General features: G+C 34.9%; 1 protein-coding gene across 1 annotated transcript; it reads left to right on the forward strand.

Moving 5' to 3' along the window:
* Positions 1-15,809: 15,809 nt before the first annotated feature.
* LOC104244716 (histone H2B-like) lies at positions 15,810-16,530 on the forward strand. Its single transcript, XM_009800189.2, has one exon. The coding sequence runs from the start codon at positions 15,956-15,958 to the stop codon at positions 16,394-16,396; it is 441 nt and encodes a 146-aa protein (XP_009798491.1). The 5' UTR covers positions 15,810-15,955; the 3' UTR covers positions 16,397-16,530.
* The last annotated feature ends 5,781 nt before the right edge of the window (positions 16,531-22,311 follow it).

Here is a 22,311-nt window from a genome sequence, read left to right on the forward strand (position 1 = left end):
TAGCTAAGCATTTCTCCCACTGTACTTGGAATTACGGTATGGTCTACATATCAAATTGAAGATCTACGAGTTTAGTTTCTAACGTATTAAACCGTTTATCGATACGACATCTAAGTAGAGAGATATTTGCAGTTTCGCGAGACTGTGCAGACTGCATAGGTGACAAGTAGGTGTGTCACTAATGCTTTTTGAGCAATACATTTCGTATGTTATATGAGATATTTTTGGGACATGTTATATACAAAATTTAAGGTCTTGGAATGTAGTTTCTAAGTCTCTTAATCGTTCGTTCATACAACATACAGATAAAAAGATATAAGTATCGGAAGAAGGGTCAATGCTAGGGTGCCAAACTAGCACCTCTTTGAGTATTCAAAAGTTGATATATATAGGATTTTAAATCGTATTTCTATTCATTTTTCATAGAACACGACCATATAACCCCCAAAAACTTACCCTTAAGCTCTCTACAAGGGTTCCAAAGAAGATTAACATCACGGGTACGAAATCAATAAGCGATAACATTAGAACGATCCTTACGACATAAGTATCGCTATATCGCCTCTCTTTTTCTTTGTAGTTTGAGTTTTGGAAAGTACTTCATAGTTAAGAAAATATGTAGTTGATATATTTAAGCTTTTAAATGTCAAGTAAGATTAATAAATTCGTTTCATAATAGTTAGAACTCACGGGACGGTGATCAGAAGCCGTAAGTTCGATTTACTTCACTTTTAGTGGACTATTTTGTAGTCCACTCGTGTTGGCCTCTTGTGCTGATGTTTTATGGAGTTTTGGAGGATAAAAGGTGTGGAGAAACACCATATGATGACGGAATGGTGGGCTGGTCGTTCGTTGTTATATTTTTTAGGTTGTTTGGCACTACTTTGGTTGTCGTTTTATGTAAGAAGTGATTAGGGTGTGTGGGTTATTTTGTGGTATATTGTGATGGAGATAAGGTTGGAAAATGATGCATATATGTTGTTATTGTTGTTGTTTTTTTGTTGTTGCCATATAATATTGGAGGAGGGTCTTGTTACAAGGGAGATGCTGCCCAAATTTACGTAAACGAGCTACTAGTTTAAGTTGCGGACTTAGCCTTTACTCAGCACTGATTTTGAATTTCCTTATGTTGTGGTAGATTGAGTTGAGTTGTTTGAATAATTGTTTGGAGGGTATTAATGACTTAACGGAGTTAAGGTATGTTAAGGCTAAACATTTCCTTCAGTTTGGCATGATCCAGTAACTATATGTGTTTGATAACGAGACATAAAAAGAAGTTCATATTCCTGACTTTATGTACATTATCATAGTCTCATAAGTTACAGCATTCTCCCTTTTTGGGACTTCATATTCAGTTTAGTTTTGTCTTCTTTTAGCCAAGAGAGCATAGAGTCTATATATATATACAATACTACAGTATTTTCACCACCATCGAGCTATAATCAATGGGCAGGCCCCTATTGGCAACCTCTGATCAGATGGTAAGTTATATATCGAGCCTACTGTGGCCGATCACCTATGAGCGAGCCTAAAATGGTCGAGATACAAAGCCTAGTATGGTCGAGCGCCTATGAGCGAGCCTACTACGACAAAGCAATTACACATACCGAGCCTTATAGGGCCGGGCATCTATTTTACTTACTATTTTGAGAGAGATGAGTCAGTATCAACAGGTAAGCATATTTTCAAATTATATTTGACTCCTAGGTACTTTTAGTTATTATATTAGCAGTTCAGTTTCAGCTTTCAGTTATTCTGTTGTCTTACATACTCGGTACATTATTTCGTACTGACGTCTTTTTTGTTGGGGCTGCATTTCATGCTTGCAAGTCCTGATAGATAGCTGGATAGACCTTTCCAGTAGACAAAGTCAAACATCAGCTTGGTTGGTAAGCTCCACTTCATCGGAGTTACCAAGTCTATACCTTGGGGTCCATTTCATATATACAGGTTTGATGGGTAGGTCGAGGCCTTGTCCCAACCATGATACAGTTTAATTATCTTTAGAGGCTTGTAGACGAGTCCTGTATATTTTTTATATCAGTATTGTGGCTTTACCAGCCCTACGTAGATGTTTAGTTTGGTATTGCTGGTTGTAGACGTTATTTTTAGATGATTTAGAATATGGCCTTATTAGCCTAAGTTGAGGGTTACCCCTCCAGAGTTCACAGTTACAGAGTGGTACGCTCGGACCGAGTATGGCACCGGGTGCCGGCCACATCTCTTCAGGTTTGGAGCGTGACAAAAATATAGTAGAGACTAAATTCATAAGAAAACATCATATTTGAAGCTAGTAGAGAGCGCTGATGAGGAGGATAAAAGGGCGAATATGGAGCGTTATAAGAAGGCAAAGAAATAGGCGAAGTTAGTAGTCACGACGGCTAAGACTATAGCATTTGAACGTTTGTATGAGGAACTTGGGGGCAAAGACGGAAACATGAGATTGTACAAGTGGTAGGCTCGGGACCTAGACCAAGTGAGGTACATCAAAGACGAGGAATGCAAGGTACTGATGGAAGAGGCGTGTATTAGGCATAGGTAGCAGACATGCTTCCATAAATTCTTAAACAAGGATGGGGACAAGAACATCGTGCTTGGAGGTTTAGAGAACTCAAAGAGCCAGCGAGATTTTGGGTTTCGTAGGAGTATTAAGGTTGAGTAGATAATGCATGAGATGAGTAGGGGTAAGGCGACTAGGCCGAACGAGATCGGTAGAATTTTGGATAGACACTGGTCGGGCAGGCTTGGAGTGGCTTACTTTATTGCTTAGTATTATTTTTAGAACAAAGAAGATGCCCGAAGAATGAAGGTGGAGTTTGATGATTCTGTTGTACAAGAACAAATGTGATGTCCAAAATTGCAATAATTATAGGGGTATCAAGCTGATGAGTCACACTATGAAAGTTTGGGAGAGGGTAGTGGAGAGGATGGGTGAGAAAGAGTGTGTCTATTTTAGAAAACTAGTTCAGATTCATGTCGGGGCGGTCGACTAGAGAGGTAATTCATCTTGTGAGGAGATTGATAGAGCATTATAGGGAGATGAAGAAGAACTTGCATATGTTATTCATTGACCTAGAAAAAAACTTACAATAAAGTTCTGAGGGAGTTTATATGGAGATATTTGGAGGTTAGAGGTGTTCTAATAATACACTAGGGTGATTAAGGACATGTACGATGGGGCTAAGACTTGGGTGAGGACTGTGGGAGGAGACTCAAAATATTTTCTAGTGGTGATGGGGTTACATCAGGGATCAACTCTTAGCCCATTTTTATTTGCCCTGGTGATATATTTGTTGACGCGACACATTCAATAGAATGTACCATGGTATATGTTATTTGCATATGACAAAGTGTTGATTGACGAGACACGTTTTGGGGTTAATGCTAGGTCAGAGGTGTGGAGACAAACCTTGGAGTCTAAATGTCTCAGAGTTGCACCCATGAAGGGTGTGATGAGGTTCAGGAAGAAGAGCAAGTTGATCCCTCAATATATTGGTCATTTTGAGGTCTAGATATAATGGGAGATGTGGCCTAAAAACTTACATTGCCACCTGGTTTATCGGGAGTTCACCAGTGTTTCATGTTTTCATGTTTCGAAAGTATTATGAGGATCCGTCACTTATATTAGACTACAACACTGTATAATTGGATGAGGATTTGACTTATGACGTGGAGCATGTGGCCATTTTGGACCAGCATAATCGAAAGTTGAGGTCGAAGAATATAGCATCTATGAAGGTTCATTGGAAAGGTCAGCCGGTCGAGGAGGCAACTTGGGAGACCTAGCAGAAGATGCAGAGTAGATATCCCCACCTTTTGAGACCCCATGTATGATTCTAGACCCGTTCAAGGAAAAAACGTTTTTTAAATAATGGGAGAATATAACGACCCAACTGATCATTTTGAGTATTTTAGCCTCGTTTCCCCCTACTTAATGATTTACACATGTGTGTTTTTTATTATGTGACTTGCAGGGTTGGTTGGTTTATTTTCGGGGGAAAATTTGGATTGTATTGGGACACTTAGATTCAAGGTTGGATGCATAAGTTGTAAGAGTTCATCGGAGTTTGACTTTTGTGTATACGAACCCGAAATGGTATTTTGATGGTTCCAATTGAATTGTATAGTGATTTTTGACTTAGGTGTATGTCCGGATTTGGATTTAGAGGCTCGTAGGTTAATTTGGTATTTTTTGGCGAAAGATGGATAGTTGAAGGTTTGGAAGGTTCATAGGTTTGATCGAGAATTGACTTTCATGATATCATATTCAGATTCCGATTTCGGGAGTTGGAATAGGTCTGTTGTATCATTTAGGACTTGTGTGCAAAATTTGACTTCAATCCGAGTTGATTTGGTGTGGTTCGGTATGAATTTGAAAATTAATTAGTTTCTTTAGGCTTGAATTGAGGTGTGATTCATAGTTTTGACATTTGTTTTGTATGATTTGAGGCCTCGAGTAGGTTTGGTGTGATTGAGTGGAGTTCCGGGGGCCTCGGATATGTTTTAGATGAGTTTCGAATCATTTTGGATTAAGTTAGCATGGAAGGTTTTTTGGTTCTGGTTCTTGTCACACCTCCTTTTTCCAACCCCGCGAAGGGCGTAGGGAGTTTTTCCAATTAAAGGACAATCAAAACGGGATTTATTTATTTATTTCAGAGTCGCCACTTGGGAGATTTAGGGTGTCCCAAGTCACCAATTTTAATCCCGGATTGAGGAAAAGAATGACTCCATATTACAATCTGCGTACCAGAAATCCGGATAAGGAATTCTGTTAACCCGGGAGAAGGTGTTAGGCATTCCCGAGTTCCGTGGTTCTAGCACGGTCGCTCAACTGTCATATTCGGCTTATTTATCTGATTTTAAATACAATTATGAACCAATGTGCAAATTTAACTTTTTACCACTTTATTATTATTATTATTATTATTATTATTATTATTTTTAAAAATAAAATAAAATTGTGAACATCGTTTAAAACATGTCTTTGGATTACGTCACATGAAATGCACCCGCAATCCGGAACACATTTTTATTCAATGTTTTAGGATTTAGATTTGGGTCGCATGAAATGCGCATCCGAGTTTAAGAAGGTAAAATTGATTAAATCGCGCCTAAAGAGTCTAGCGCGTCATTATCTTTGGGGAAGGAAGTGAAATTCACTAAACAATCCATCCCAAATTCTAAGTAATTTTTTTTAAAATAATTAAATAAATAAATGAGATTGGAGAATCCTGTAAATTTTTGTATTATTTACATCTATTTATTTTTAGCGAAATCCTTCCTTATTTTAAAAATATCCTTTAATGACTACCTTTTTATTATTACTAAGTTTGTTTATAAATATAAAATCAATATCTACATTCTTGAAAATGACATATTAAATAGAAGAGAAAAACAAATATTAACAGAAAGTAATAAAAATTATAATCATAAATACAACATGGAATTGTCGAAAAATAAAATAAAATAAAAATAAAAAAATTAATTATCCCATAGTTGGATTAAAATTCAAATTGTTAGTAAGACTTAAGCTTATTGAAACTAATTATTTACAAATACTGAAAATTGAAAGAAAGAAAAATAAAAACTTGATTACTAAACCATATTTCTAAAAAATTTAAACAATTTAACCTTAACTAACTTTGTTTTAATTCACATCATGTCCTAATACTTGTTCGCAAACTAATTCATGTTATAACTGAAATTGACTACATGATTCTGATTAACTTATCGTTGACGAAAAACCTTATGAATAAGGAACTTAGTTAATTTTTGCCAAACTGATTCAATAACGCCATTTTTACGTTATTTCTTCTATTTTTTTTTATTAAACAGTTTTAATTAATAATCAGGCTTAAATATATTTCCTAATAATCTGGTTAAGGCGTTATTTAATATGTCGCTATAATATGCCTAGTTATGCCAAATGACAGTGATTTACAGAATAATAATACATGAATAACCTAAATACAATACAAAAAAATTAAATTCAACTAAATTAAAAATTTAACACTCCATTCTTCATTTCAGCTTACAAAAGGCCAAAATTACAGTTGTGTACCTGATATTGTCAATATAAGAAGAAGAAAGTCAGCAACGTAATACGTAACACAACAACAACAACAATAACCAGCAATAACCAGTCAACGAAAATCCCAGTGACAGCTTTGAAAAATTCAAAATAAAATCCAAGAATGCCGAAAATAACGGACAGAAACCAAGGGAAATTTTCAGATTTTTGAAAGGCTAGTTAATCTTCAACCCTTAATTTCTACACCTGTATACTAGAATATTTATCAGGTGTTTTTATTTTTATTTTTTGAAAGCTTAAATATTTTTCGGAATTTTCTATCTCTTAAATGTTCAGCCCTTTTCTCTCTCTTATTTTCAGATTTGTTTCTCTCTCTCGTATCTGTGTATTTTTTCTCTATCTCTCTGTCTATATTTTTTGATTTCAAGACCTCACATATATAACCCATCCCATAAACCTTTCAATTAATTAAAATCCATACTTTTCTCTACCCAACCCATTATCTTTCCACTCATCCCCATTACATTAAATAAACATATCACACCACCCCATTTCATTTTGTCCCCCATGCTTCATTTAAAATAATGCAAGATTCCCCTTTAAATTAAATCTTGTCCCCCCTTTATATTAAATAATCATATCACAACCCACCCCATTTCATTTTGTCCCCCATGCTTCAAATAAATAATTACAAAATGTACAATTCCTAAACTACCCCTTCCGACCTTACTGAAATTACCAAACTACCCCTGAACGTATTACAAATTTACCAAACTACCCATCAGCTATAACACATCAATTAATCAAACTTAACCAAAATATAGACAATATGATCAATTTCTAACAATGTTCAAACAACAATATGAACACGGATGAACATCATAACAACAATATCACATGAACATGATTTTAACAACATTTCAACAACAAATCACATGAACACAAATTGAACAACCAAGAACAACTAAAATTTGATTGAACAATATTTTAGCAACAAACAATCCTATTTTCGGATTCAACACCAACAACAAACAAAGTATGAAGATTTCTAAATTCAATCATATTGAACTTAAAATCAACTCTAACAACATTACAACAAACAATTCTTATATTAAACTTTAAACAAGATTATGAGAACAATTCAAGAAATAATCATAAATGGTAAACAAGAAATCAAACTATACAAAATTCGGATTCAAGATCATCCAAACATGAACATGAATGAATCTATTTTAACACAACAAACATGACGGATTCAAACGATTAAATCAATATATTTCCTTCAACACAACTATTTTTTTTAGACAAATAACAAGATTTGTTGTTAGAAACAATTATGAACTTAAACTTGAACTTAACAATATTAACAATTTCTAAAAATACATAAACACATGAAACAAATTGAAGAAATAATCAATTAAATTTCAATTTGAATCTAACAAACATCAAACTAACAAATATTTATTCTAACAATAAAACAAACATGAAATAAACATGAAAAAACCACTAATTAACTTTCCATTTGAAATTTGAAAATTAATTCAATCAAAACATATGAACAAACTAGAAAATTATTTCAACGAAGAACAAACCAAACAAGAATTGAATCATTTATCGATTTTGGATCCGAAAAATACCAAACAAAATATGGACGATAAATGAGATTCAAAAAACCAACTAACCGGAAATGAAACGACGAACAACGACCAACCAACGACGAACTCGAACAGTGATCGACGACATCGACCAAAACTCAATCAAGTATGCGAACTCGACTGGACTGAAGCAGCTGCAATTGGATTTGTTTGGATGACGAAGAAGAAAGCCGAAGAAGCTGGCCACGGCGAGCTGTAGCATCGCGGAGCAGCAGTGACAGCTGCTATGGCGTCGTCTGCGGGAAGAAGAAGCAGTGTGAAGTAGAAACGTGCAGCCATGGTGATGAGGCAGAAGTGATCGCGGGCATGGCGAGTTTTCCGGCGACTTAGGGTGAGCTAGGACGAAGAAGAAACTGGCAGCAGCCATGGCGACGTGGAGCTGGCAGCAGTGACGCAACCATGGTAGTAACAACAGTGGAGAAGAAGAATAAGAAGCAGGCGACGTAGTAGGGGAAGCCATGGATGAGCTTTGAGCTCGCCATGGATGACGAAGCTCGATGGAGGAGGGCAACTATGGAGTTGTTGGTGCGTGTGTGTGTGAGTGTGATAGGGTGGTCGTGGTGGAGGGTGGTCGACGTTGGTGAGGTCAGCCATTGATGGCTTGGGAGGGGAGCTTGAGGAAGAAGAAGGAAAATGAGGGGCGGCGGGTAGTTTAGTGTTTAGGTTAGGGTTTTTGATTTTTTTTTTTTTTTTTATTTTATTTTTGAAATGCAAGGTAATAAGGGTGTTGGGTTATGGACCGGGTCGACCCGGTTTGAAATGGACTGGGTCGTAGGGAAGATTGGGCCATTTTTTGGGCCTATGGCTTGAAGTTGAAGAAGAGGCCTAATTACGACTTTCTTTATATTTCCGCTCTCTTTTCTTCTTTTATTTTTCTAAAACTAAATTATAAAAATACTTAAACTATTATTAAGAACTAAATTAAGTTATAAAAGCGCAAATTAACTCCCAATAATAATTAACGCACAATTAAGTATTAATTAAGCATAAAATTGTATATTTGGACATTAAATGCTAAAAATGCAAACGATGCCTATTTTTGTAATTTTTAATTTTTGTAAAACAAATTTAATTACTAACAATTGTAGAATTAAATCCTACATGCAAAATGCGACATATTTTTGTATTTTTTATTAATTTAGCAAATAAACACGCACAGACAAATACAAATAATTATTCAAAATATCACAAAATTGCACACCAAAGAAAAATCATTTTATTTTTGAATTTTTTGGGGAGTAATTCTCATATAGGGCAAAAATCACGTGCTTACAGTTCTTTCGCACCTACGATGGATGGGGTGTAAGTGCGATGCCGTAGAAGCTGGATGGCCGCAGATGCGGCACGTGGCCGGAAAGGTTGAGTCATCATATGCGAACTGTGGAGCGCAAAATGCGTAGGTGCAGAAGCATAGAGTTCTCCCTATAAGCGGATGTGGGTTGGAAGAGCAGGGACCACAGATGCGCCGATTTGTCCGCAGAAGCGAAAGCGCATGTGCGCTTAGAGGTCCGCATATGCAGGTGGTCGAGCACTTAGTGCACCTCATAGATGCGAGGAAGGGACCTCCCAAACGGTGTCGCATGTGCGGCATTTTGAACCGCAGATGTGGATTAGCTGGGCAGATTTATAATTTGAAGTATTTTGGTTATTTTTCATTATTTTGGGTTGCGGAGCTCGGCTGGAGGCGATCTTTGGAGAGAATTTCACTACAATTGAAGGGGTAAGTAATCTTTATTTGATTTTGGTATTTAGATATTAATTATCCATGGATTATTACACCTAGTTTTGGTGAATTAAAGATTAAATTTGGGAGTTTTTGGACTATGATATTAGTGAGTAAAAATTGATGTTTTGAGGGTCGACTTGATATTAAAATTGGATGAAACATATATATACTCATATTGAAATGAGTATTCAGAATTTGTGAGTTTTTTGGATTTCGGGGTGCGGGCCCGAGATTGATTTTTTTGGGTTGACCTACCATATTTGAACCAAGATCATAGCTTTATTATTTGGGGTTATTTTCCATGGCTTTTATTAATGATATTAAGTAACATATCTAAACTTAGTTTGAGGGTAATTATCCTTGTGAGCTATGATACTTGAGATGTGTTGGGGTGACGCACGTGCTAGGTGACAGGCATGTGTGCACACACCGAGTATTCATGATTCGGGTAGACTTTAGGCTACTATAAGACTTGTTTGCTTTCATGCCTCGTTATATCCGTATTTTCTCCACTTGTATGATTATTTGAGTTATGACTCATGTTAGCAATCATGTCTAGGCTATGTGCGTATTTGTTTGAGACATGATAGGTCTATTCTTGTTATTTGAGTTGTTTGCCTTAATTGTAGTCATATTCTCTGTCACAATTCTTCATCCGCATGTTATATCTCAGTTTTTGTACACCACGTGTATGTCATATCACATGCTATTATTTCCTTATATATGTGATGAGCTGAGATTTATGATATGTGAGCTATTGAGACTTGAGCGGTTGATGACTGGTGTGGGTCATAAAGCCGTGTTGTGAGTTATATTGGATCGGGTTGCACGCCGCAATGGATTGATATTTGGATCGGGTTGCACGCTACAATAATTATATTGATTGTTGATTAGCGCTTGGGCAATGATCTGCCTCTCAGGAGTATGATATTACAGTAAGCGAAAACACGGTGTTATATATGTGCTTTGGTGAGGGGCATTTATTCCATGCATCCATACATTGTTGAATATGATCGTGTGTGAGATGGTGATAAGCATTTTTACTAGGCACTGTGAGTGTGCTGATGGTGAGTATACTTCATGACTTCACTGTAATGTTATTGACATGACATGTATATTTGACATGTAGGCATAAAGATTTATTTTTCCTCATGCTAGATGGTAAATGAAACGTATTATTTGTTGCTAAAAATTTGAAAAATCACAGTTTCCTTGATAAACTCACGCTTTAGCAATTTCGGTGAAAATTGGGCTTTGACTATTATACTTGGAAAGCATGTTTAATTTTCCATAATTGTGAACAAACTGAATATGATATATTTTGAGTTATTTAATTTTATGTCATCATTATATCATGTGTTGTTATTGATTATTGGTGTTGTTCGCTGATTTTCTTCCGAACTCATCACTACTTTCAGCCCCAGGTTAGATTTGTTACTATTGAGTACATGTGGTCAGTTGTACTCATACTATACTCTACACTTTATGTATAGATTCAGGTACTTCAGGATGCGATGATTGCTAGAGGTTTACACCGGTTTCAGCTTGTGGAGACTACAAAGTAGCTGATATGTCGTTAGTAGACCTTGAAGTTCTCTTTTGGTTATTTTGTTATCATTGTTCTATCGTTCAGACAGTTTTGTATTGAATAATGCTCATGTACTCGTTGACACCAGATATTTGGGTTGTTGTAGTTGCAATATTGTTGCTATTTTTCATATATTTTATGACATTACCATTGTTGAGATTATTAAGTTATGTTATTTGAGTGTTAGGCGTAGTCACGGATCCGGTGGGAGTTTAGATTGTGATACAAGCGTAAGGTTTCCTTGAGCCTAGGAACATAGGTATCGAAGGCAAGCCACCATCCGTTATATTGTCGATCCCACTTGAGCCAAACAAACATGGTATTTTCGACAAAACTCTTATATGATTGGGACTATTTTCTTGCCAAGTCTTAAAGTGAAAAGGGTATGTATAAACGTAAATATACCATGGTGTGCTGAATATAATCCTCTACACTTCACGAGGGGCTAAAACCTCAATGTTCTTCCAGTCACAATCCTCTTTTACAACAAAAATATTGGTCGGGCGAATAGAATAAGGATATTTACCATCAACTCTATTTTTGTCATTATCAGGATAAGAAGATTCCTTCTGAACATGAAGATCCTTTTCAAAAGACAATTGAGAGTGGATGATTGTGTATGTAGATGGATGTCGGGTATCATGTTTCTTAAACTTGTTCTTCTTGGATAGGCCACCACCGATGCAAGTCTGGTGTCGGTGGATGAATAAGTTAAAATAAAGTTATGTTGTTTAGGGGTAGAAGATGTGTTACTGGGAAAAAACAGCAGAAGACATGGTAATGAAAAGTATGAATTTGTAAATTTTACTAAGAAAATGAGAGTTGCAGGAAAGCTTCGGGAAGACCCAGAGAAGAAAATTTGTAAAGGTGAAGATAAAGGTGGTGAAAAGGGAAGAAGTTTATAGGCAGCACAATGCAAGGCCATCACACCTAGCTAACTGACGAAAATAATTATCGAATCACACGTCAACTCGTATTCGGCTAATTAAATACAAAGAGTTGTGCGTCCTTTCAAGTGTTAGAAACCGTTCAAGAACTTTCTCGTCAAGAAAAGAGAAAGTCTTATCTACTTCATGGTCATATCAAGTTGAGTCATCTGAAAGTAGGGGGACTATCTATATTGGGTAAAATTAATAGATGATAGGTGGATCGTCGAATTGACATGTGGCAGTAAAGACAGGTAGGATATGAGTCAGCAAATAGCTGACACCAGGTATAAATATGTGATCGAGGTGTTGTATAAGCTCCGAAGGAATCAAAATTGAAGAAGAGAATTTGGAATCGAGGTACCAGTTGGAGAAGACAACATTAAAGGAGCAGTCGTTACAAAGAATCATAGCATTTACTATGGGTGTTCATAAAAATCCGAAAACCCGAACCAAACCAAAAATCAAACCAAACCGACCAAAAAAATCGATACTTTTTGGTTTGGTTTTGGTTTTGAAATTTAAAAACCGATCAAATTTGGTTTGGTTTTGGTTTTAATTAAAAAAAAAAAATCGAACCAAACCGAATATAAGAGTAGCTATTTTAAATTTATTATTACACCTCTATATATATACACACACTTTTATACAAAGTTTTAAAATTTTTATAGTAAATATTAATCGTTTGCACTTTTAGTACAGTTCTTTACCTTTACATTCTAGTTTAATTGGTAATTTTCTTTTGTTAAGTGTAAAAATGTATTTCATGTTAAAATAATATATTTTTAATTGAGTCCTTAAATTATTCATCACTATTTGATTCAATTATTATCAATATATCTTGGTAAATAATAGATTTCTCAAAGGGTAATTGATTTGATAGTGTTGCGTTGAAAATGTGTTCGCTGATATGTGTATTTGGTAGTGTATGTCTTATATTTAAGAAAAAAACGACAAATAACCGAAAAAATCGAAAAATCGACATAAACCGAAGAGAAAAAACCGACTTAATTGGTTTGGTTTGGTTCTAAATTTGAAAAACCGACTTAATGGTTTGGTTTCTTTTTAGGGAAAAACCGATCCAAACCGAACCATGAACACCCCTAGTATTTACTATCAATCGTTATGCAACTATCAAGATGGTCTTTATTCATCTTAAAGAGGAGCATGATTTGGGGATTTTGTCTTCCCTAATTTTGGCAATCAATAGATTGAAGGACAAAAAATACTTGTATGAAAAAAGACTATTACTCTTTCTTATTATGTAAAACTTTACTCTGCTAATATTAAGTTTTCAACATTGTTCTTGTCTCCGGAGATGTCAATTTAAAAGCTCAGGTTTGTCTCTTCTTCAATTATTCTTATTTTACTCGCTTTTGCTCTTCATTATTTTATTTCTTCAGATCAACTTAATCTGCATATCTATAAATCACGTTGCAAATTCAACCGTACTATTTTACGGGTAAACAATTGTAGCTCAAGATATGTCAAATGTACTATGTTCAATCATATCATCTGAAAATACATTTAGGCAATAAAAACTGCAACTCAATGAATGAGTATATACATTAACTGGATGAACATTGAATATGCTTGTCTACTACACAGATGTGGTCAACATGAATCAAATGACAGATCCATAACAAAATTGTCAATTCTAGTTTTGAAGATATGTGTGATATGCATAACTAAGTACTTTTATTTGTATTTTTTTAAAAAGAAAATAGAAATATTAAATTAATACTAAACTTGTTCCACCATATTACATTCCATAGCGATGTCCGCTTAAGACTTTTAGATTACCTATACTTGATAGCATATTACATGCATTGTTAGATAACTGCTTAACAAAAATAACGACACCAAGTTTATCTTTTTTCTAATGCATGGTTAACACAAATGGGAGGCCTTGCAAAGCATGTGATCTTGTTCAACTTAGACTGATGAGAAGCTTTGTTTGTTGATATGTGTGCGACTTTATTTCCTTAACGGAAGGTATATCTAATTTCTAGGAGTCTCTGTTGCAGCATAAACAATCTGCAACCACAAATAAGATCGTTAAAATAGTATATAATTCTTGGTGATACTAGAGTCATCAACACATAGAAATTTATACTCTACAATATAGTGAAGAATATTTTGTGTAGCCATAGATAAAGCCATGTTAGTTTGATTGTTCTCGTTCCTATTAATCCACTGATTCCATGGTATAAAAAGGGAAGAACTCTGATCAATTAACATCGAAATTAGATGTGTGTAAATTTAGATCTCTTACCGAACAAAGCCAATGAGTAGTGATAAGAATAGTTATGTTGGGCATCCTAACTTAGACCAGAATAATTTAGCAATAGAACAATAGAAGAAAACATGATTTATAGTTTATGTAGAAGCATGCACACAAGACATATTGCATCAATATTAATACCTAAGTGATGAAGATAAGATCCACATGGAAGCCTTTCATGAAAATACTGCCATAAGAAAAACTTAATTTTATTGGGACAATTTACATTCAAAATCCAAGTGAAGACTTTGTTCGAAGAGTAGGGGCCATCAATAATTTTATAATAGGACTTCGTACTAAAGAGACCATTACTGTTGCCATACCAAGTAAGAATATGGCTGGTTCAATTTTTCAAGGGTAGTGGAATGATACACAAATTATTGAAAATATTATTAGGTAGATTGAAGGATATTTTAGATAGGCTCCATTTATTATTCTTACACGACTCTTCTATTCTGAGAGAGATATCACTTTTGGTCAAAGGACCTTCAATACAACTTCTAAGGCATGGAACATTTGGGATCCATCTGGATATCCAAATATCCAAATTAGATTTGGCTTTTGGTAGCCAAAGAATCCCAAGATTGCAGTAATTCCACCCTCTAAGAATACTACTTCAAATAATGGATGTATTGATTTTAATTTTCCTAAATGTATGGTTATTAATAAGGACCTTGACTCACGATGTATAAGAGTAGTGTAAGAGTCACCAAGTTAAACTAGTTAGATTTTTTTTGATTTGGCAAACCTTATGCCCAACCCTCAACCTCTGTATCTTTTTGAAGTACATTCCAATTAAGTATATGTATGCCTCATTTTTTTTAAGATTAAGGCGTTTGAATTTGAATTCACATCTGAATTATAAGATGTATATTAAGATTAGAATGCTTGAGTCTGAATACACATCTGAATATTAAAATTTGAATACTAAATGATTAAGACTGTTTATTTTTTCAACATCTGAATGTGAAAAAACTATCTTTACTTAATAAACATAAATTCAGATAAAATACCATTTAACCTTATATTATGTTAACAAAATACTTTTTGAATAATAATATGGTAGTTGGTGGTGGCGATGGCTAATGATGGTGCTTGTGAATGCCCACTAAAGAAAATGATTGGTTGCGATTTTGGTTGGTTGTAGTGGTTCTGGATAGTTTATAATGGTGGACATTGATGACTATGGTTGATGATGGTGGTGCGAGTGGTTAGTGGTGGCGGTTAAGGTGGACGGGCGGGTGGTTGTGTTTGAGGATGATGGTCGTGGGAGTGATAGTTTATAATTGATACTAAACCATACACAAACATGTGTTAATAAATCTAGAGGATTTCTGGTATTGAATTTATATTTCATGTGCAAAAAGAATTAAAAAATCCAATAAAATAAAAAACCAAAACCGAATCATAAATACTCCGGAACACGAAATTCACTTTTGAATTACCGCCAACCAAAGAAAAAGCGGAAAACTTTTCAAAATTTCAAATCATTCCTCAAGACACTTCGCCTTTAAGTTCCCAACAATTCTTCGCCGTCGATTCATATCCAACATCAACGGCTATAATTCATGATCCGCGTCATTCCATCAGGACCAATAACAACTCTCCTCCAAACCACTATATAATTAAACCCCTCACTCCAAATCTCTTCACAAATTCACCTTCAAGTCCTCAAATTTCTCATACTCTCTCTCTCATATTTTATTTCTCTCTCATATTTTATTTCTCTCTCTAGAGTATTCACAATGGCACCAAAAGCCGAGAAGAAGCCCGCTGAGAAAAAGCCAGCAGTGGAGAAGGCACCAGCAGCAGCGGCAGCAGAGAAGAAGCCAAAGGCAGGGAAGAAGCTTCCCAAGGACGGCGCTGGAGCAGCTGCAGGAGACAAGAAGAAGAAGAGGGTAAAGAAGTCAGTTGAAACTTACAAGATCTACATTTTCAAGGTGTTGAAACAGGTTCACCCTGATATCGGTATCTCCAGTAAGGCTATGGGGATCATGAACAGCTTTATTAATGATATTTTTGAGAAGCTGGCTCAGGAATCTTCTAGATTGGCCCGTTACAACAAGAAGCCTACTATCACTTCTCGTGAGATTCAGACTGCTGTGAGACTTGTGCTTCCTGGTGAATTGGCTAAGCATGCTGTTTCTGAGGGTACCAAGGCTGTTACTAAATTTACTAGCTCTTAATCAATTTTAGAGTTTGTGTTTTGATTAGGGTTTGTAGATGTAAAGAATTGTCCAGTTAGGGTTGCATTTGAAATTTGTGGTATGTAATGGACATCTATATCAAGAAGGAAGAATTTTCAGTTTTCTCTGTTAAATTTACTTGGTTTTGAATTTTGACATTTTTTGTACTTTTAATCGTTTTGGATGGTGGAAAGGCTGTTACCAGATATACCAGATCTTAATCAATTTTAGGGTTTTGTTTTATCTTGGGTTTTGAGGATTCTATGTGTACACATTGACAAATTAGGGTTTCTATTGAACTTGGATAGCTATAGTGAATGAAGAATTTTTATGTATCTCTATTAAAATTTGTTTGGTTTAGAATTGTGATGTTTTAGGTTTTGTGTGTTTTTTTTACATGTTTTGCCTTGTGCGGTTTCAACTTTGTCTGGATCTTGATATGTTGTTTTGATGGAGAGAATTGACATTGGTTCAATGGCTTCAATGTCCTTTAGGTGATTCCCTGAACAAGATTCTGGTATCTGTTGACTGTTCAATTAGTGAAATGTTTGTACTTCAAATTTGCATAATGGTATCTAAAGATTGTCACTTTTGTGTTAGACATCTAATACTTACATCCCCATTTTGTTCGTAATGAGGTGTTCTCATATAGTTGGACCTGATTTTTTGTATTTTGTTAGATTTATTTTTATTTTTTATTTTATGCATATTATTTTTATGTTTCAAAGTCCTTGCTGGTGTCAAACAAGATGAATGGAGGGACTATTATTTTATTTCTTGTTGGTCTTGGATTTGGATAATATTAAATGGTTAGATGATAATACCTTTAGGTGTTATATGTACAGGTTTATTATCAGCTTGATGGATGATTTATTGAGCTCTTTTCTAGAAAGATAATTGCATATTTTTCACTTGTAAAAGCATCTGCCATTGTTTAACAGCTCAAGTAGTTGCTGGTTATGTTGTGAAAACCTTTTTGTAGGTTCTTTTTTATTTAAATAGTGCCAAATTCAAAAATAAAAGGAAAAAGATGCTTGTAGGCACGTTAGATTTGCTAACTCAATTGATACTACTGTGTCTAGATCAGTGTTCCCGATTCCTCGCTGCATACTTCAATGAGAAAGGAAAAGAGCTTTGTTGCATGCTTCTTCGGGTGTGGTTGCAAGATCTCGCTTTCAGTTCGAAATGTGTACGTAGCTTCCTTGTACAATAGCTCTCTCATTTCACTTGTTTGTATTTCTAGGTTCTCACCATGAAGGCGCTCCTATTGCGGTCACCTAGAATGATAAATTTGATGACACATACTCTCCTTATGTGCAATATCCACTGTTGGAAAAGACAAGGAGTATTTACATGTGGATGTACTGATCCTATAATCTAAAGAACCTACATTTGTTTTTCTCTAAAACTCTAAAGATGTCAATGCCTGAAACTAGATATAATCTTTTTTATTAGTCCATAAACCTTGCATAATTGGATATTTATTTATAAAAAAGAAAAAGAAAAGAAAACTTGCACAATTTGATTATACAGGCCTGTTGATTTGGCTGGTTTAGTTCTGAACCCTCATTCAGTTTGGTCTGGTTTGATTTAATCTGGTTAGGGATTTAGGTCCGAAAAGTTTGTACATGGTTCAGTCAATTTGAATAGGTCCAGGATTGAAATCAAATTTACTTGGTTAGGATTTGTGTTTATCTATGGACAGCTTCTCTTGGTTGGTCTTGTTTTTCTTTTCATTTGTGAAAACCTTCTTGTGGTTTAGTTGATCACATAAGCTAGCTGGCGAGCCAATACTAGGTGTTGGATGTGGATAATATTGAATGGGTGTATGATACTACCTTCAGGTGTCATGTGTACAGGTTCGAACCTGTCCTGTTTTGCTGGTTATTTTTTAGGGACAGCCTGATGGATTTTTTATTGAGCTATTTCTTGGAAGAAATTTGCATAACTTTCAATTGTGAAAGAGTTTGCACTAGCTTAACAGCTCAAGTAAATGATGGTCATGTAATGACATTTTACTTGTTTGTATTTTAGCTTTTGATCCTGAAGGCACGCCTACTGTGATCTTCAAGAATGATAAATTTGATGACGCGTATTAAGTTTCTCTGATAATGTTATCAGTGGAAGTGGCACTGGATGTCCATGATCTTCAAAAGTTTAATTAATATTTGAACTTTGATCGAGGGATGAGTACCTTGATATATGTTGTGTTGGAGATGACATTTTCAATGGTGTTGTAAGCTGTCTATAAAAGGTCGTTTGGAACTAGAGTAAATATATTTTCCATAATATTGTTCAGGTTTTGAATTTATAACGTTCTGATGACATGATTTTTGACATAAACTCTGCAGCATTACAGTGGTCTTTTTTGTTGTTTCTGATCGTAGTTATCTTGAGTTGTAGTTGTTTGATAGCTCCTCTGCAGCACCTCCCTTCAGATGCTGTTATTAGCTATTCATTGAGCTCGTTCCCATTGCATATTTAAAATTAATTAAAACATTGTTTCGTTTGCTTGCTTTGATGGTTAACTTGTGCAGGTTAGCATTTAGTTTGCCTTTCTTTTTGAGCTATTTCAGTACAGGTGGTGAATCAACTGGTAAGGTCCTAGATCAGATATCATGCTGATGCTCCTCTGGTTAATAGCTCTGGTTTGTCCTCTCCCTCTCTAGTTAATGTGTTTTAAAAGCTTTGTCAATTTGCTCTTTATCTTTTTGAACTGAAATGCTTTACTTTTTTGGAACTAAAATGCTCTATAACCCCCTTAATTATTGGCTATTTTGCAACTTTCCCCTTAAACTATTTTCTCGGCCTTCTTTTCTCAAACTATTTTAGCTTTGTGCTACAACCCTTTTTCCACAAGGGTGGCTGTTAAATCTAAAGGAAAAATACATGGCACCAATGCACCATTAGTATTCTCGCTGTCCTATTTTGAATGTCTTTGGCACCAATATCTCGGAATGTTCACTATGCTAGTGTATTTCTTCTTTTTCTTGGATCACCATATAACAACAATCAAGCCTCAGTCCCAAACAAGTTGGGGTCAGTTGTAGAATTTTTTTCTTTAAGCTCAGGTCATATCATCGTCATACCAAAATAAAATAAAGTTAGCATAAAAGTGAAAAGGAAGTTATATATATACAATTTATAAATAACTGTCTGTGTATATATATATATATATATATATATATATATACTAGTAATAGGTATCACCTATTCTCTAACAAGTCTAAAACCTATTCCCAACTAGTAGGTATCACCTATATGGAGCTTTTTCTTCCCTTGCGCCCTATCTTTAGCTAAGTCTTGCATTACCATACTTCTCTTTTCTGTTCTTAATATTTTTTGTCTAGACCAAATTATACTATTTGTCATCGTTGAAATATTATGAAGTTGTAATACCATCTAAGAAATTATATTTGGGTCATGATGGTTTCATACCAGCCATACTACAAGGCATGTGTCCACCACTCTGTAATCCTTGAAGATGAAAAGGCATTCCCATGTCCTTGTGGAGAATAACCATTGGATCAGATCTGCAATAACAATGAGGTACAATGTGTAATCTCTTTTGTTTGTATAGCCTCTCTCAAAATAATAGCAAAAAAAATGTATATATTTTGTATATATACATTTTGTACGATACATACAAAAAATTATACAAATCTTATAATTATCAAAAAAAAATAAAATAAATACAAATCTTGTACACTTTTTCGGTTATCAAATGTAAATGGTTTCTGGCACGGGCTAAAAGTGATATTTCCCCTTTGTTTTGTAATATCATCTGGTATACCTATTACCCATGTTTCCCATTTATATTTCTAGGAGGAACCTTTTTGGCCTTATTTATACTGCATAATGTTTTTTTTTTCTTCATTAATCTAAAAAATAGAGTTGAAGGTTAAGTTGTTCGTTTAGCAAGCCCCTGAAAAATGGTCTTTGCCATAAAAAAAATATTTGCTTAACAGAAAATAGAGTTAACAGTCCCAGAGACTTAGGGAAAAGGAACAAATGGAGCTAAGTTGAGATTTGTATGTTTGTGCAGTGATAAGTTTAAGGTTTAGACAAACTCTATTAGAGAAGTTCCAAGTTGTATTAAAAGATAAAAGTATTTAGTATTGGAATGAAATGGAATTGAATAGAGCATGATGTTTAAGAGGTTGTAGTGCATTTTAACCGTTCATGTTCTTGATTAGTGGCTGAATGTAATGAAATCAACCTTTCAAGAGCTGCAAGTCCATGCCCTTGCTCTTTACTTAAAATTTCTCATTCCCTTTTGATTAAATGTTCCTTAATTCTTTTGCCTAATTCATGGGAACATTGGAAAGAATGAAAGGATATAGGGCTAATGTAGAGGTCTTTCCTCTATAAGCTGAAAATCAGTGGTAGTAGCGGAAAGGAAAACATATCTGGTGTAGGGTGGAGATGGACAAAAATGTCTTCAGATAGATGAAGATTTGAGTTTTGAAGATCTTAGTCTTACCCAAGGCAAAAGTAAGATTATGAGACAACAGGTGATGGCGTGAAGCTAGGCTGACATGGCTATTAACAACGACGATAACTATAAATCCCATGCTAGTTGGGGTCGGCTGCGTAAATCCTCAATATCATAAATGCTTTGTTTGGGTCCATAATATTGCAAAAATTCGTACTTAAGGATTATCTAACACCAGGGATTCTCTAATATACTCTAGTGGTTATATTTCTAATATACTAAGGGGTCATTTGGTAGGGGGTATTAGAATAAATAATGCAAGCATTAACTCTATGCATTACTAATACCTTGTTTGGTACTTTTTTCCAACTTATGTATAACTAATACTTGTATTAGTTATACATCATACTTGGCATTATCCTATGCATAAGTAATGCATAGAAAACCATGACATTAGTAATACCAAGGCTTTAATGCATGCATTAGCATGGTTAAAGACAAAATTGTCCTTAAAATCCCTTAAAGCTAGAGAATATGGAGGACATTTTTGTAAGCAACTATTTTTCTTAAAAATTATGCAATGCATTATAATTTTAATACACCACACCAAACAGTAGATAAGAAATAGTATTTGCATAACTAATGCTTATTCCGCACTATTCTTATACACCCTACCAAACGACCCCTAAGGGTCTCCTAGTAAGCTAAAATTTGTATTGCGAATGTTATATTGTTCACCAGAATTTTTTGGTCTTTGTATTCCATCAAAGTGGTTAAATTTATATATTAGGAGAAACAGGCTGTGGCTTCTTATGTATGAGCCTTCTGAGTGAGAAAAGGTTTCTTTTCTTGGCCTAGGCTTTGATACCACGTTTTCTTAGGTTAGCTTATGAAAAAGGGTACTCGAAGTTTTGTTTCAAGTTACATTTGCTTATCTCCCACATCTCCTCCCCTTGCTCCATGTACGAAAAAGAAAGCATTAGAAGGAAAAAGGAACTTTTGTAGTGCAGGATTAGAAGATTTACGAGAAGGGAAAAATGTAACAACTTCCTAGATAACATCTAGGAGTTTAGGTGTAATACCTCCACCCATCCCTCATCCTGAATGGACTGATTAGCGACTCAGTGTTGACTCTCGCAAGATCAAGAGAAAAGAGTGTGAACAGGTTACTATATGTTGTTCCTAGAGTTATATTAAAATAATACTCCTAGTAGGAAGGTGTGAAAAGAGTAGAGAAATGTGATATCGTTTTTTTTTTGATAAGTCAAATTTTTTATTAGAACCGGTACCAAGATGGTACTAAAACAAGTACACGTCAAAAAACCAACACACCACCAAACATATTACATGTTCCTCCTAAAAAATAAGAAACCCAAATACTGATCCATCCTATCTAAAGTATTACAGGAACACCGGAGAAATAGATTCTTGATGCATTTGTTTTTGATTCTAGCAATCTGCAACCTTTTCCCTTCAAAGC

This window comes from Nicotiana sylvestris, chromosome 3 (assembly GCF_000393655.2).
Source record: "Nicotiana sylvestris chromosome 3, ASM39365v2, whole genome shotgun sequence".
In the NCBI taxonomy this organism is placed as follows: Eukaryota; Viridiplantae; Streptophyta; class Magnoliopsida; order Solanales; family Solanaceae; genus Nicotiana; species Nicotiana sylvestris.